The sequence below is a fragment of the Heterodontus francisci genome, chromosome 2 (assembly GCF_036365525.1).
Source record: "Heterodontus francisci isolate sHetFra1 chromosome 2, sHetFra1.hap1, whole genome shotgun sequence".
Classification (NCBI taxonomy): domain Eukaryota; kingdom Metazoa; phylum Chordata; class Chondrichthyes; order Heterodontiformes; family Heterodontidae; genus Heterodontus; species Heterodontus francisci.
The window spans coordinates 40756156-40771584 of NC_090372.1; the positions used below are offsets into that span (position 1 = coordinate 40756156).

The 15429-nt window shown below is 41.3% G+C and overlaps 1 protein-coding gene across 1 annotated transcript; it reads right to left on the reverse strand.

Moving 5' to 3' along the window:
- Nucleotides 1-1670: 1670 nt before the first annotated feature.
- Nucleotides 1671-15145, reverse strand: LOC137383884 (RNA-binding protein 24). The gene is made up of 4 exons (XM_068057246.1): nt 14683-15145; nt 14403-14526; nt 14045-14099; nt 1671-3792 (listed from the first exon to the last, which is right to left on the reverse strand). Exons 1-4 carry the CDS (start codon nt 14848-14850, stop codon nt 3450-3452), a joined length of 690 nt encoding a protein of 229 aa, XP_067913347.1. The 5' UTR covers nt 14851-15145; the 3' UTR covers nt 1671-3449.
- Between the last annotated feature and the right edge of the window lie 284 nt (nt 15146-15429).

Consider the following 15429-nt stretch of genomic DNA (forward strand, 5'->3'; position numbering starts at 1 on the left):
ATCAAGGATAGAATCTAGTTGGCTAGAGCTAAGGAACTAAAAAGGTGGCATTACATTGCTTGGTGTAGTCTATAGGCAACCAACTAGTGGGAAGGATGAAGAGGAACAAAATTGCAAGGAAATTACAGAGAGATGCAAGACTTATAGTGTAGTTATAATGGGGGACTTTAATTATCCAAACATAGACTGGGATAGTAGTAGTGTAAAGGGCAGTGAGGGACAAGAGTTCGTAAAGTGTGATCAGGAAAATTTTCTACATGAAGTTTCCAGTCCAAGAGGGGAGGCACTGCTGGACCTGGCTCTTGAGAATGAGGTGGGCCAGGTGGATCAAATATCAGTAGAACATTTAGGGGACAGTGATCATTGTATCATAAGGTTTAGGCTGGTATGGAAAAGGACAAAGAACAACCTAGAGTAAGAACAATTAACTGGGGGAAGGCCAGCTTCAATTGGGTAAGAATGGATCATGGAATAAAAGGGACAGTAGCAACATGGATACGGAATTGGCTGTGTGACAGGAAACAAAGAGTAGTGGGTAATGAATGTTGTTTGGGCTGGAACAAGGTTTGTAGTGGAGTTCCCCAGGGATTAGTGTTGGGACCTTTGCTCTTCCTGGTATATAGTAATGACCTAGACCTTGGTGTACAGGGTGCAATTTCACAATTTGTGGATAAAATGAAACTTGGAAGCATTGCGAACTGTACGGATAGTGTAGAACTTCAAAAGGACATAGACAAGATGGTGGAATGGGCAGACAAGTGGCAGATGAAGTTCAATGTAGAGAAATGTGAATTGTTTCATTTTGGTAAGAAGAACATGGAGAGACAATATAACACAAAGGATACAATTCTAAAGGGGGTGAAAGAGCAGAGGGACCTGGGTGTATATGTGTGTAACTAATTGAAGGTGGCAGGGCAGGTTGAGAGTACGGTTAATAAAGCAAACAGTATCCTGGGCTTTATTAATGGGGGCATAGCGCACATGAGCAAGGAGTTTGTGTTGAACTTGTATAAGACACTGGTGCGGCCTCAGCTGGAGTATTGCGACCAGTTCCGGGCACCGCACTTTAGGAAATATGTGAAGGCATTGGAGAGTGTATAGAAAAGATTCATGAGAATTGTTCCAAGGATGAGAAATTTCAGTTATGAAGACAGATTGGAGAGGTTGGGATTGTTTATCTTGGAGGAGAGAAGGCTGAGAGGCGATTTGATAGAGGTATTCAAAATCATGAGGTGTCTGGACAGAGTGAATAGGGAAAAACTGTTCCCACTCGTGAAAGGATTGAGAACGAGAAGGCACAGATTTAAAGTGATTTGCTTCTTTTACCAAAGTGACATGAGGAAAAACTTCTTCATGGAGCAAGTGGTTATGTTCTGGAATGCACTGACTGAGACTGTAGTGGAGGCAGGTTTAATTGAAGCATTCAAAAACGTATTAGACTGTTATCTGAAAAGATAGGAGAGATTATATAATTGTCAGCTGAATTGATATCACCTGTTTTATACAATCATTCAAAATCAAAATTACACCCCTTTCATTTTATCTGTTGTGGACTGATTTTATCACTTTTTGTATATCCACAGCTTAGTGATAAAGGAAAGACTTCCATATTCAAATAAAAACAAGTGAAATATAAAACTACCAGTAAAGGAAAAGCCATGACATGCAGCTTTTTAATACTTTTTTTATTTCGAATGTATTTAGTAGAGGTGAATGTTGATATTATAAAGCAGTTTACACGGTTATAGAAACATGATAGCAACAGTACTTATACATCTAAGATGAAGTTTTGTAGAATTCTAGATACCATTGTCTGAATAATTAAACTCGAATACTAACATGGAAAAGGTCTTCAAAATGTTTCGTTGTCTTTCCCTTGTAAGAAAATCTTAGACTTCCCCCCCCATGTATAAAAAAAAATCTACATTTAGAATATTCACATGTTTTCAGCATATATAATAAAAACATTTAAGTCAGCAAGCAATTCAGAATTAGAAACAAGCTACGGAGCAGCAGTTACAACTTTCTACCAAGCAGAATAATAGTTTAAAATATTTCAACATAAATCCAAAAGTTAGACATTTCTAAACTCCTAAAGTCAGAGGTCTGTCTGTGTACAGCTTATAACATTACGGGAAAAAAAAACCCTCGAGAGTAAATATTAATTTAATATCCTAAAATTGACAACTGTCAAGGTAACAATACCACTGAATAGTGCGTTATAGAAATATTTTAAATAAACCGGAGTCAACATTTTGAAGATTGATATGGTTAACATTATAAACCACTACCTACTTAATAATTTATTTGCAATGAGCTGAATACATATACAGTTTCGCACTTATGTCCCCTTCTATAGTGCGCAGATTGTAAAAACATTTACAATAAATAATTTTAAAATAGTATTACAATATTTGTATAAGGCACAGTTTCAACCAATGACTAATAAAATTCACTTTTTTTTTCCTTTTCGCTTTCAATCAATGACCATGGACAGATGCAATAAAACAGAAAGAGGAGACTGTTATTGTCAGGGGCTGATCCGATTTCAGAATCCGAAGTGCTGACAGCAGCAGTTAAGGTTTCCCGAAAAGTGAAACAGGACGGGGAGGGGGATTAAAATGTGACAGGTCATCAAACACGCACAAGTGATGTGTATTTCCAGAACTGTCTACCTTATTAATTGTCCGCACAGCTGTTCTGTCCATTAAATACAGATCACTTGCTCAGAGTTCCATTCATGCATAGAAGGGTAAAATATGTTTAAAAAATAAATAACTTCGGTGCCTGTCCATCACGCCACATGGTCATGTGCTTTGATTGTTCGATGCCCGAGAGAGACTTCAAATATCTCAAATACTTTGCATAGGTCAGAGCGTAAAAAAAAGGACTATGACATTCAGTGCTTTGAAATTGAAACGGTACACATTACCATAATGTAGAATTGTCTCTGTTATCTCACTAACCCCCTGATGTGCACATTTCATTTATTTTTTAATTATTATTATTGCATGTCACAATGTTATTGCATGCAGCTCCTGCAGTTGGTACAGGTTGAGAGTATTGCAGCATTTTCCCTGATGAAGAAATGGTTTGCACAAGGCAATTACACTATGTTATGTCCCATTGTTAATACATGAAAATTGCAGGCTGGTTGAAGGCTTTGGACTTGCATCTTAAAAGTTTTTCTTGATCGTAAACAAAAAAACATTTTCTGCTGTTCCGTCTTCTTGTGCTATGATAGTATATGGTACAATTGTTTGTGGTAATCAAAAGCTGCAAAAATATTTTTTCTTGCAATCAGAAAGTAGTATACTTCTTTCCCCCACCCCATGTCATTTTTGTTGTGTCCTGTAGTTGTAACTAGTTGGAGAGTTCTGGAATATATGGTTGCTCTCCTGATTCTAAAAGTAGTGTGCACTTTTAGTTTTTATTTTAAATACCCCCTGTTATTGCAGGCGGTCTGTCTGCAGCTGCTGCGGCTGGTACTGGCTGAAGGCTGCGGCAGCGGCGGCGCCAGGAGCTGCGTTGGGCATGGGCTGCTGCACTGCGTAGCTGTACCCGGCAGCTGTGACGTAACCGGCGGCCGCTGCTGCAGCTGCAGGGGAAGCGGCGAATGGATACTGCTCGTAGGCGGCGGCAGCAGCAGCGGCGGCCGTGGCTGCAGAGTACTGTGCATAAGCAGTCCCCGTGTAGTCAATGTAAGGAGATGCGGCAGCTGTGGGTTGGACATGCGGGATGACGACTCCAGGTTGCATAAAGGCCTGTGGGTAGACATAATGAGTGGGGATCCTGTGGGATAGGAAGAAGAAAAGACCAGTAAAGAAACAGCCAGCACTACTTTTGGCTCAATCTAACCAAATTCTTTAAAGTTCTAGTTGTTATTGTGCATATAGGGTTGCCACAATAAGGGAAGGCTCAATGAATCCACAAAATAATCTTTTGAATGCCCAAGGGCCTCTTATATGTGTAATAAATTTTACAGAAAGTTTTGGCCAACTACATACAATATGATTTGTGACTTGAACGAGAGAACCGTTTGTGCATTAAAAAAATAGATAATCTAAAAGCAAGTGTTGACATTTTGTAATTTTACATTTCTTACTAAATTAAGCAGTTAATCATAAGAGATAGGATTCTATTCTAGCAGCACAAGTTAAAATCAGGGCTAATGCACAAAAAATTGCAAATATTTTTTGACAATTTCACTGTGACATTTTGCAGGGCAACTTCTGTTGATATTTTTGGCTGTAGTAGTTACAAATATATCATGGCAACCCTATGTGTTGCTATGCAGTCTCTGCACTCATTAATATCATATCACAGATCCACAACCCCATCACCCTAATTAAAGTAAAACACAGGCAAAAAACAAAAAAGAAAAAAATTGAAAGTACCAAACAAAGGCCACATGGTGATAAACAAATGGTCACACGGCAAGATCACTCTACACGTGAAATCTAGTGAGGCTCTCACTCATCACCAACGAGGCTCCAATAGAGACCCAACAGACACTATTAAAATCACAGCACTGAAGCCCAGTACATGTGCATTACATTCTAGGAAAAGGTCACAGGAAGTCCTTGAGTAAAACGAAAACATATAGACGTGGACCCATCATCCGGCTTGCAACGATCCGCCTAACGACATGCAAAAGAAAAAAAGACACTAAAAGACAAAGAGATTGTGGGATGAAAGGAAAACATACCACAGTGAGGGGTGAAAGTTTGTTTCAGAGACTAAAGAAAAATTACATTTTTTTTTTAAAAAAGACAATATGGATATCTACACAAGAAAATATTTGAGGTGTTCTGCAATCAATGGGCTGGATTTTACCGGGCCCCCGATGTTGGGCTCTGTGGCAGGGAGGGGGGTGCCGGAAGATGGTTCCAGCAGAGGCCTGCCACGGAACTCGACGCCGGGAGGGCCCTGCCCGATCCTCCTGGCAGTGGCGAGGCTCTGTGGCCGACACCCACCCCCCCCCACCCATCCTCACCGCTGCTGGACGACGTTACCTGCATCTACATATTTAAATCAATAAAATGATTACATTAACATAAACTCACCTTCAATCTCCAGGCCTGCCGCGATCTTCAGTGCGGTAGCCAGCACTCCTGTGCCTTCACTTCCCTGACTGGGAAAGCAGGCATGACACTGGTGTGGAGGGTGTGGGGGTGGGGATGGGGGGTGCGGGCAAGTAAAGATTTTTAGTGCGGGGTGGGGAAATGGGGTGAACTTTAAACTTTGTACAGTCTGTGGGGGGAGGGGGAAGGTTAGATTTCAAAGGTAAATGTTTTTTTTGGGGGGGGGGGTGGAGGGCAAATACTTAATGTAATTGTTATTGGGTTGGGAAAGGGGAGTTATAATTTTATGTGGTACATTTTGGGGGGGGTGGTGTCTTTAAAAATTAAAATTTGCCGGCAGGGCTGGCTGCCCTTTAAAAAGGGCGCTAGCGCCTGCACACAGGCAGCTTACGCCATTGTCGGCGTCAGACAGTCCGCCCCCTCCAGGCGATTGGGTGCGGCAGGCCACCTCGGCTATTTAAATGAGCCGCCGCACGGGAGATCGCGATGGCTCTGTGGCGTGCGGCCCACACATGCGGGCTGCCATTTTTTTCACCCACTGCCAAGAGCGGTGGCGGCCTCTTAAAATCCAGCTCAATGGGATGTCACTGCTTAAATGTCAGTGCCCAGTCAGGTGTTCAACCAGCCCAGTGGTTCTGCACATTCCTCTACAGCACAGTAACTATGTAAATTCCAGGTCAGTTAATAGAAGGTCATCATATTAGCTCAGCAGCAACGATGACTTCCCTTCCTCAGGTTCTCAGTTATCAGTGTGAACTAAACATTAAAACCTGCAGGCTTAGTCACCAAGCAGCTCATGAAAACTGCTTGAAACTCATCTCATACTAGATGATATATTGCAACACCTGCAGCGACAGTTACTTATAGCTTTTTTTCCCTGTTGTGCTGTCTTGCACTTAGGCAGAAGTTGATGGAACAATCTAACCATCCTGTTTTACTCTTGAAGGACAGCTCCACCTTATTTCTAATTATGGATAAGCTGAAAAGATCATTGGGAGTTAGCTGGTGAGTCCAATTCAACACAGCTGCTCTTGTCAGAAGCACAAATGCATTTGCTTTTCAAGTTTTAGGGTAATGGAAGAAGTAATTCCCTTCCTGCTTCAAAATTAGTCTGCCATTCAACAGTTCTTTGCATTACTCCATGTGCAATAAAATGCCAAAGAAAAAAAAATTAGAGTGTAAGAGGTTGACTATAGAAGGAGTACATGAATACCCAGACTCTTGGTGAATTTCCAACTCATGGATACCATGACTAAGACAGGAATGATACAAAAGTATTAAAATTATAAACAAAAATCTATTTGTTTTGATTATTCCTACAGCAGCAATTCTTGATAAACAACTTCCATGGCAAACCACAATGGCAGTAAAGCACAATGGCATTATCATTACCCTCTATAACCTAAAGTACCAGAGTCTCAGTCCAGTTAAGCAAAGTTTCCCTTAATTGTAAGTGACCTTTCATCTTGTCCACAATTATAACGATTGATCTGCTGTAGTATGAAAAGTTCTAAATGGACCACAGGAAGTCAGTTTCCTCTTAATGTGAAGTGTAAATGAATATGTGCACTGAATATTGCCTTGTTAAACGTATGACTTCCAATGTGCTCAATGTAAAAAAGCACAGCTTGAATAACAAACCTGGAATACAACTGCTGTAGGTTTAAAGATACTCTCACATTGTATAAGTAAACAAAATGAATTCTTTTAAATTTACCTGTAGTTACTGGATGAAAACAGATTTTTTAAAAACTGTTTTCTGATCACTGCTGCCTTCTGAACATCCTTGATCAAAGAAGAGGAAGGAACAGTCTAGACTGAAGATTGTCTAAGATTGCATCAATGGCCGTCATAAAGATGGAAGGTATATGTGACAAGGGGCAGGTCATGGGCTAATTTTTCTTTCCCTCTTCCCCCAGATAGAATGCTGTAATATCATGCAATGTCCTTCTTAGTATTCAATGATGTTAGAAATATTCAAACTGGAGGTACAGTAGCACAGTGGTTATATTACTGGACTAGTAATCCAGAGGCCTGGCCAGATGACCTGAACATGAGTTCAAATCTGACCATGGCAGCTGGGGAATATAAATTCAATTAATTAAATAAAATATGGAATAAAAAAAGCTGGTATCAGTAATGGTGACCGAGAAACTAATGATTGTTGCAAAAACCCATTTGGTTCACTAATGTCCTTTTAGGAATGGAAATATGCCACCCTGGCCGACATGTGACTCCAGATCCACAGCATTGTGGGTGGCTCTTAACTGCCCACTGAAATGGCCTAGCAAGCCACTCAGTTGCCTACAAATAGGCAGCTCACCACCACCTTCTCAAGGGCAATTAGGGATGAGCAATAAATGCTGGCCTTGTCAGTGACACCCACATCCCATGAATGAATAAAAAGAATGTCAAGGCTGGGATTCAAACTCTGTCCCTTGTATATAGTTACTGCTGAAAACACTAGTTTGTCAGATGTTACCATCTTTAAATAATACCCTAGCATTATAAAGGCTGACCATCATACATCTAGGGCTTGAGTTTTCGGCCCCGCTGGGGCCATTTTTGCAGAGGTGGGATGGGGGGAGGTGCCAGCTGGCACACAGCAGGCAACCAATTAAAGTCTTTAACGGCCTATTAAAGGCAGGAGCAGGGGCAAGTTTAACTGAGCCTCCTGGTGGCAGGCTTAGAGGCCCTCTCTGCATGCCTGGGTGCTGCAGCAGCCACAGGCTGCCCTGTAGAGGAGCTCCACCACCACTGCCCTGCTCACCCCACCCCACCCCACCCCCCCAAACTCCCCATCCCACTCCACAATGGTGGCTTGGCTGCAAAGGCCATTGTTCAATTAAATTTGAAAAAGTTGGAGAGAGCCCCAAATTTTGAAGTGCCCTTTCCCTTACTTACCTTCCATAGCAGCCTTCTGTTCCTTTCAAGCTGGAAAGCCTCTGATTGGTCCTCCAGCTTTGAGGGCCCACCTGTCATCCATCAATTGAACGGCAAGCCCGCCCTCTGGCTATTAATTGACCGCCCTGGGGAAAATTGCAATGAGTGACTGTTCCCCACACAGTGCTGGCTTTTGACCCACATTTCAGACAGACGGCAGGGATCAGAAGCTTGCAGGGAAAATCCTGCCCCTAGTGTTTGGAGCAGCCGTTGTTTCATTAAGTCATTCTTACAGCATGTTCAATTTTTTTTCCCCCATAATTGATAATTACTGTATTTAACTTAAGTACACACTCAAATTTTGCTAGATCATTAAAACATTTTGAACAAGGTTCTCAATTTTTCTACAACTAACTAACTAACAATTGATTATTGCTTGAAGCAACAGCAGCAAGTTACATTTCTCTTTCTACACATATTTGCTCTGAGCTAGGATGGCCTTTTGGAATTTATAAAAGTTAGAGGACAGCTTCTTCATGCACAATACTATGGAAATCCATGAATTGATCATAAAGAGTTGATCTCGTTCCTCAAGTCCTTCCTTGTCAGCCATACTTCTATCGGGCACCTCCACTACAAAAGACCCCTACTAAATTATGGATGCACTTTATTTTAGAACAAAACTGGGGCAAAATATTTTTCAAAATAAAACAAATCTTCCATTTCAACACTCTTACATTATTAATTTCCTATAGTTTGACAGTTAAATCACAATAAAGGAGTCAATGTTACCCTTTCATTTAAGGTATGCAGGGCTTATAAAATGATAACATAACACTTTAGGTCTTCTCAGGTATGCATAGTGATAGGGGGAACCCGACATCCTCTGTAACCTTCAGCTTATTGACAACTCTGCTGCCCATATCCTAACACACACCAAGACTCGTTCACCCACTACCTTTCTTCTCCCTCAGCTACATTGATTCCTAGTCCAGTGACGCCTCAATTTTAAAATTTTCATCCTGGTTTTAAAATCCCTCTTAGGTCTTGGGCACTCTAGCTCTGTAACCTCCTCCAGCCCTACAACCCTCCTAGACCTCTGATATTCCCGATTTCCATGGCTCCAAGCTTGCTGGCTGTGCCTTCAGCTCTCTAGGTCCTAAGCAGTGGAATTCCCTCTCAACCTCACTATCTTTCTTTCTTCCTGTGAAGCACCTTGGGATGTTTTACCTGGCTAGTACTACAATAAATGCAAGTTTTTGTATGTTTAGAAAATGTCCTGCCCTCCTCCAATTTCTCTAAAGAACTAAACTCTCATTATATATTTACTAAATTCCCATCAGTTATCTCAGAAGCAACAATGGAGCTGACCCATTTCATATAAAGTTGTTCATTTTGGCATATTTTTCTGGCCCTTGAAGATCAGCCATTTGGCGTCTTTCCTCTGATCAGGGAGTCACAGTTAAATCACAATAAAGGAGTCAATGTTGCCCTTTCATTTAAGGTATGCAGGGCTTACAAAATGATTACATAACACTTTAGTTCTTCTAAGGTATGCATAGTGATGGTGGAACTGGACATCCTCTGTAACCTTGAGCTTCTTGACAACTCTGCTGCCCATATCCATGGGAACACCAGCAAGCAGCTCCAAATTGAATCCAGTCGTATCTAGGGGCAATTACAGCACAGAAGCAGACCATTTGGCCCAACAAGTCCATGCCAGTGTTTGTGCTCCAAACGAGCTTCTCCCACCTTTCTTCATCTAACCCAATCAACATACTCTTCTATTCCTTTCTCCCTCATGTTTTTATCCAGCTTCCTCTTAAATGTGTCTGTGGTATTCAATTACTCCTTGTGGTAATGTGTTCCACATTCTAACCATTTTCTGGGTAAAGAAGTTCCTCGCAAATTCCCTGTTGGATTTATTTGTGACTATATTATATTTATAACTCCTAGTTCTGATTTCGCTGGCAAGTGGAAACATCTTTTCTATGTCTGCTCTATCAAACCCTTTCATAACCTTAAGGATCACTTTGAGGTCACCCCTCAGTCTTTTTCTAGAGAAAAGGCCCCCAGCCTGTTCAATCTTTCCTAATAGTTGTAACTGTTTAATTCTATGATCATTCTAGTAAATTGTTTTTGCACATTTTCCAGTGTCTGTATATCCTTTTTATAATATGGTGACCAAAAACTGTTCACAGCACTCCAAAGTGTGGTCGAACCAAAGTTCTATACAAGTTTAGAATAACTTCTTTGTTTTTCAATTCTATCCTTCAAGAAATGAACTCTAGTACTTTGTTTGCTTTTTTTTTATGGCCTTATTAACCCATGTCATTACATTTAGCAATTTGTGTATCTGTTGTTCACATCCCTCTATTCCTCTACCCAATTTAGACACTTATTTTCCAAGCAGTATGTGGCCTCCTTATTGTTCCTACCAAAATGTACTGCCTCTCACTTATCTATATTGAAATTCATTTGCCAATAACACACCCATTCTGCAAGTTTATTAATATTTTCCTGTATTTGGTCAAAGTCCTCCTCTGTATTAACTACACCACTCAATTTGGTGTCATTTGCAAATTTTGAAATTGTACTTCCAATTCCTGAATCTAACTTGTTTATGTCAATGGTGAACAACAGTAGCCCCAGTATTGATCCCTGTGGAACATCAGTTCCCACCTTTTGGCAGTCTGAGTAACCACTTTTAATTGCTACTCTGTGTTTTGTAGCCCACTTGCTATTCATTGTTCTAGTTGTCCCCTAAGTCCATATATTCTGACCTTAGCCATGAGTCTCCTCATGAGGCTCGTGCGGAGCATAAACAGTGGATGGGCCGAATGGCCTATTTCTGTTGTATATGCTTGTATGGAATTTTGCTAGCTTGATATGCTAATCTGCAGGATCCCCTGTGGAGCATCTGTTCATTGATACTCCTAGAATCAACTGAAATAGGCTAGTTAAAATGCGTGAAAATTAGGCATACCACTTATGAGGTAGAAAATTTAACTCCCCTCCACATCTTCTCCCATAATATTTGTAGTCAGTTGGAAGTAAAGTATTCATTGAAAGTAATCACCCATCTAAATTTCCAGCCAGCCACACTGGCAAAACATACTACCAGATACCATGTCGAAAAACTGCAACAAACAAATGTCAGGAGTACGTAAGTAAATAAATACATGTGGTGAAACAAAACAGATAAAGGAAGCACTTGCTCTGAAATGTAAAGGAAGCGCTATCATGAGGCTCATCCCCCAATCAAAACTATCATTTTTATTGTGACCTGTACCTGCAAGAGTGCCCTGTTCCATAATCCAGTAGTTACAGCAGATTATATACAGTTCATTACTTAAAATTAATAACAGGTGTCATATTGTCATGACCTACATTTTAGAATGTTAAGAACCATGTAAACTTACTGCTTTGAATTACATTGCATCTATTTCACCGAATGGTGTGTCACGGCATATTGATTAGAACGTGTTAATTCTATGTATATACACATGAAAAGTAACAGCACAGAAACAGGCCATTCGACCCAGCTACTGTTTATGCTCCACACAAGCCTCCTCCCATTCTTATTTACTTCATCTCACCCCATCAAAATATCCTTTTATTCCTTTCTCCCTCATGTACTTATCTAGCTTCCCCTGCCTGTTCAGTCTTTCCTGATACTTACACCTCTCAGTTCAGGTATTTTCCTTGTTAATTTTTTGCACTTTCTCCAGTGCTTTTAAATCCTATAAACAAACTAAAATTGGATAGAAATTTTAGAAATGACTGTTACCGTGTTCAGATATATAAAATGTGTCCGTCATCAGACCGACGTAAGCCTATTTGTGTGTGTGTGTGTGTTGGGAGTGGGGGGGGGTTGGGGGAGTGGTTGGGGGAGGTGCAGGGTCTGGACTTTTGGTTGAAATCCACAGAAAACCGAACAGGTGCTGGAAAGTGAAACCCGAACTCCCAAGGGTCATTCTCTTTTAAACTCATGGGATCTCTTAGCACACTCCCCAGCCCGTGCCATTTCACACTGGATGACTGACAAGACAGGCTGCAGTATGACTCCCTACTCTATTTTTAATCTTCTGCTAAAGGGATCTATTAAAGAGAAGGAATGTCTGTATAAGGCAAAATGAGCAACTTTCCTTGTGTAACCCACAAGGGTACTGATAAAAAAAAGTGTCTGATTTGTAATCAATGTTAAATATGTTAATTTGCATTATAGCCTCAACATAGTGTCAGCGATATTGATCCAGTTGCATTTGCTATCTCCAAATTCTACACAGAACTATCATTTGGTAGAAGAATAAATATTTTGAAGTATCCTAGATCATTCCACATCAAGTACTTTGGTAAAATAATTGTTGTAAATAGGATTGATTTGGACAGGTTTGCTAACATAAAGGTCGCAAGTGCTAAACTAGGTCCACAGTTGTAAACATTAGATGAGTCCTTCAAACTACCCAGTACAATGAAATAATTATGCTGCCTTTCAAGACTTAGAACGACTTGGTATTTTCCACCTGCATTATTGCATGACTCATTCATTATTTACCAAGTTTATTGTAATGTGTCATCATTTATTCATAGAGAAAAAGCAGACTGAAACTGTATGCACACCTATTTTAAATGTACACAATACATTATCCATTTTACTATGGGCTTGCAGTTCTTTATTTTCTATTTTCTGTCATTTCTAAACTACTGTTTAAAATACATTAATCTATATAAATGGTGAGCAACAATTATTTGTAGAAAAGAAAAAATGTATTACAATACTGCTTTCCCCTCTACACATTGCATTCAACTTTAAATGTGCGCATCCAAGACAATAACAGGTAATGCTGGAACAAAATTACAACATGGGCTTTAAGTCTCTAGATTTAGAAGTTTTTTTAGAATGGAACTTTTAAAATGAACTAATCTCTAGACAAAGCACAGGGAGTGGCTAAGTGTACTTTAGGCAGTCTCTTTCACACAACTCTACTAGGACATGGTACCCAGCCTAAAACTACATGGACACAACATTCAAAAATGTCTTTAGGAAATGTAGCACTTGGAAGTCACGCTCAATTATGATTTTGTGGATAATTATCAAGTACTGTATCCATGACTTTATAGAACATAGAATGGAAGCACTTGTGTTAACAAAATAAACAACAAAACCAAAATAATTTTTTTAAAAAACATCGCAACATGCACGCGATGAGTTGATTTGGTAATCAAAAAATAGTCACACAGAATTTAGCACTCACTACAACCCAGAAACTGAATTGTTAAACTGGAAATCAGGCTACAGCAACAAAGCAAAATAAAGTGGGACCCCTTGCTCCCAATGGCAAAACAAACCAACACTCTTGAACAAATAAAATTCCAGAAAAGTCCTCACTATAGCTCTCTTCATTAAAAAGCACGCAATTTGCTTGTTTAGCTCTAAACACCACTTCATTAAAAGTAAAAAGCACACGCAGCTCTATTACACTCTAAGAAATAACATACATGCAACAGTTAATCACCATTTTAGCTTGTTTGTGTGTTTGAGTCTACTGGTTACAGTTTAAGATCTGCTCATTCGGTAACTATTCCACCTCATATCATCAAATCCTTCTCTCATCATCATGTTATCTTAACTGTAAACGACCCCTGTCAGATCAGAAAGAAATACATAGAATTGAGTCAAGCCAAAAGGGGGCACAAAGTCGATTTGTTAGAATAAGTAAATAACACCATTGTACAGCACCAAAAAAGTATTGTATCTGGCTGCTGGGTTGGATGAACGGAAACGCTTTCAGAACTTGACTCATTGAACGATTGCACAGCACCAATAGATTTTTTTTTATTCTCCAAAGTTTATGTTAGTTATTTGACGATGGGTGTTAAACTACAGTCGTCTCATGATAGCTAAACAGACATAGAATCGCTTTCAAGCTTTTTTTCTTTTAAAGAATAGTTGAGATGCAGTTTGCTTAACTGCAATTCTGTGAAGTTGGAAGGCGTTAACAGTAGAAATATATCTGTCTTTCAATGGAGCCGAAACTGGTTATTAATTGCGGTTGGTGAGCGGCGGCACTTACCCATATGGCCTGGGGACGAAAGCAGGGTGAATCTGCTGTACTCCGAAAGCGAAACCTGTCAAGGCAAACCAGATTCAACGTTACAAATGGAAACACAACTTCACTCAGCACAAGGATAAAACCGTCAGAGACACCGTCCCAACTTCAGATCAAGTGCTTTGACCATCTACTGTGAAAACACATGGCAGCAACACATTAATTTCCCAATCTGAATGCCCCTCTTTTCTTTCAAAGCTTTCTAATGACTTCTTTTGAATGGGGGTTTTGACTGATGGGTTATTGATATTTTTTTCTGGGGGGGGGGGGGGGCGGGGGGGAGATGTTATCTTGAGCTCCTGCCTCAGACTCACACACTCACCTGGCTGCATGATACGAGGTTTCGCCCCCAGGTAAGCCAGGTTGACATTGGCTTTCCTGCCGTCGATGATGGGGTTGGGATCTTTGCATGCTCGCTCCGCCGCCGCCCGGTCAGCCATGGTCACCTGTAACCAGGGAAAAGAAAAGCCGGGACACACCCCGGCATCAGTAAAACAACGCCAAAAGAGCATCAAACCAGCCATAGGTCTCCCAACAATAACCATTCATTAATTATTATTTATTAACTAATCACTGGTTAAACTTCTTTGCTCGGTACTTACAAAGCCGTAGCCGCGGGACTTGCCCGTCTGCCGGTCGGTGATGACCACCGCTTCCTCGATGTCGCCGAACACCTCGAAGTACTTGCGGAGCGACGCGTCCGTGGTGTGGTAGGGCAGCCCGCCGACGAAGATCTTGGTAAAGGTGGTGTCCTTCTGGGTGGTGTGCATCTTGCCCCCGGGCGCAGGCTGCAGCACTCACACGCGGCGATGGGCTTTGATCCTGCAACAGTTACACCAGTCGCTGGAGAAAGGACTGAAGTGCACCCTTTCTGATTGCTCTTCCCCCCCCCAACGTCCCCAAATAAATTAACACATCAACAAATCAACCTTCCCAGCTGCCCTGTGAGGTAGATCAAATGCAAAATCACTTGTGGCTTGCGCTCCCGTCACGCTCGCAATCCGCTGTTTCCACTGCCCGCTATCTGGGCTCTTTAAATGCCCACTGTCGGCCCGGCTGCTCTGGTCATGGCCCCGCCCCTCTCTAACCCCGCCCTCTACCAGCTATCCCCGCCCTCTCGCTCTAACTCCGCCCCTCACTCTAACCACACCCTCCCGCCCCTATAACCCCGCCCCCTCGCTCTAACCCCGCCCTCACTGTCCCTCGAACCTCACTCTAACACCGCCGCCCCTCTAGCTCTAGCCCCGCCCCACTCGCTCTAACCCCGCCCACCCGACCCTCTAACCCCGCCCCCTCTTGTGCTTCCTCCGCTGAGACAAACCCACCCCACCCACAATCGTCATTGTTCG

What these genes read in the sequence shown, in the direction of transcription:
- LOC137383884 (XM_068057246.1), bottom strand. Translation starts at nt 14,850, where the DNA reads ATGCACACCACCCAGAAGGACACCACCTTTACCAAGATCTTCGTCGGC. An exon ending in AGTCCCGCGGCTACGGCTTT is followed by an intron (nt 14,527 to 14,682) that starts GTAAGTACCGAG and finishes CCCTGGTTACAG; the next exon opens with GTGACCATGGCTGACCGGGC. An exon ending in ACCTCGTATCATGCAGCCAG is followed by an intron (nt 14,100 to 14,402) that starts GTGAGTGTGTGA and finishes TTGCCTTGACAG; the next exon opens with GTTTCGCTTTCGGAGTACAG.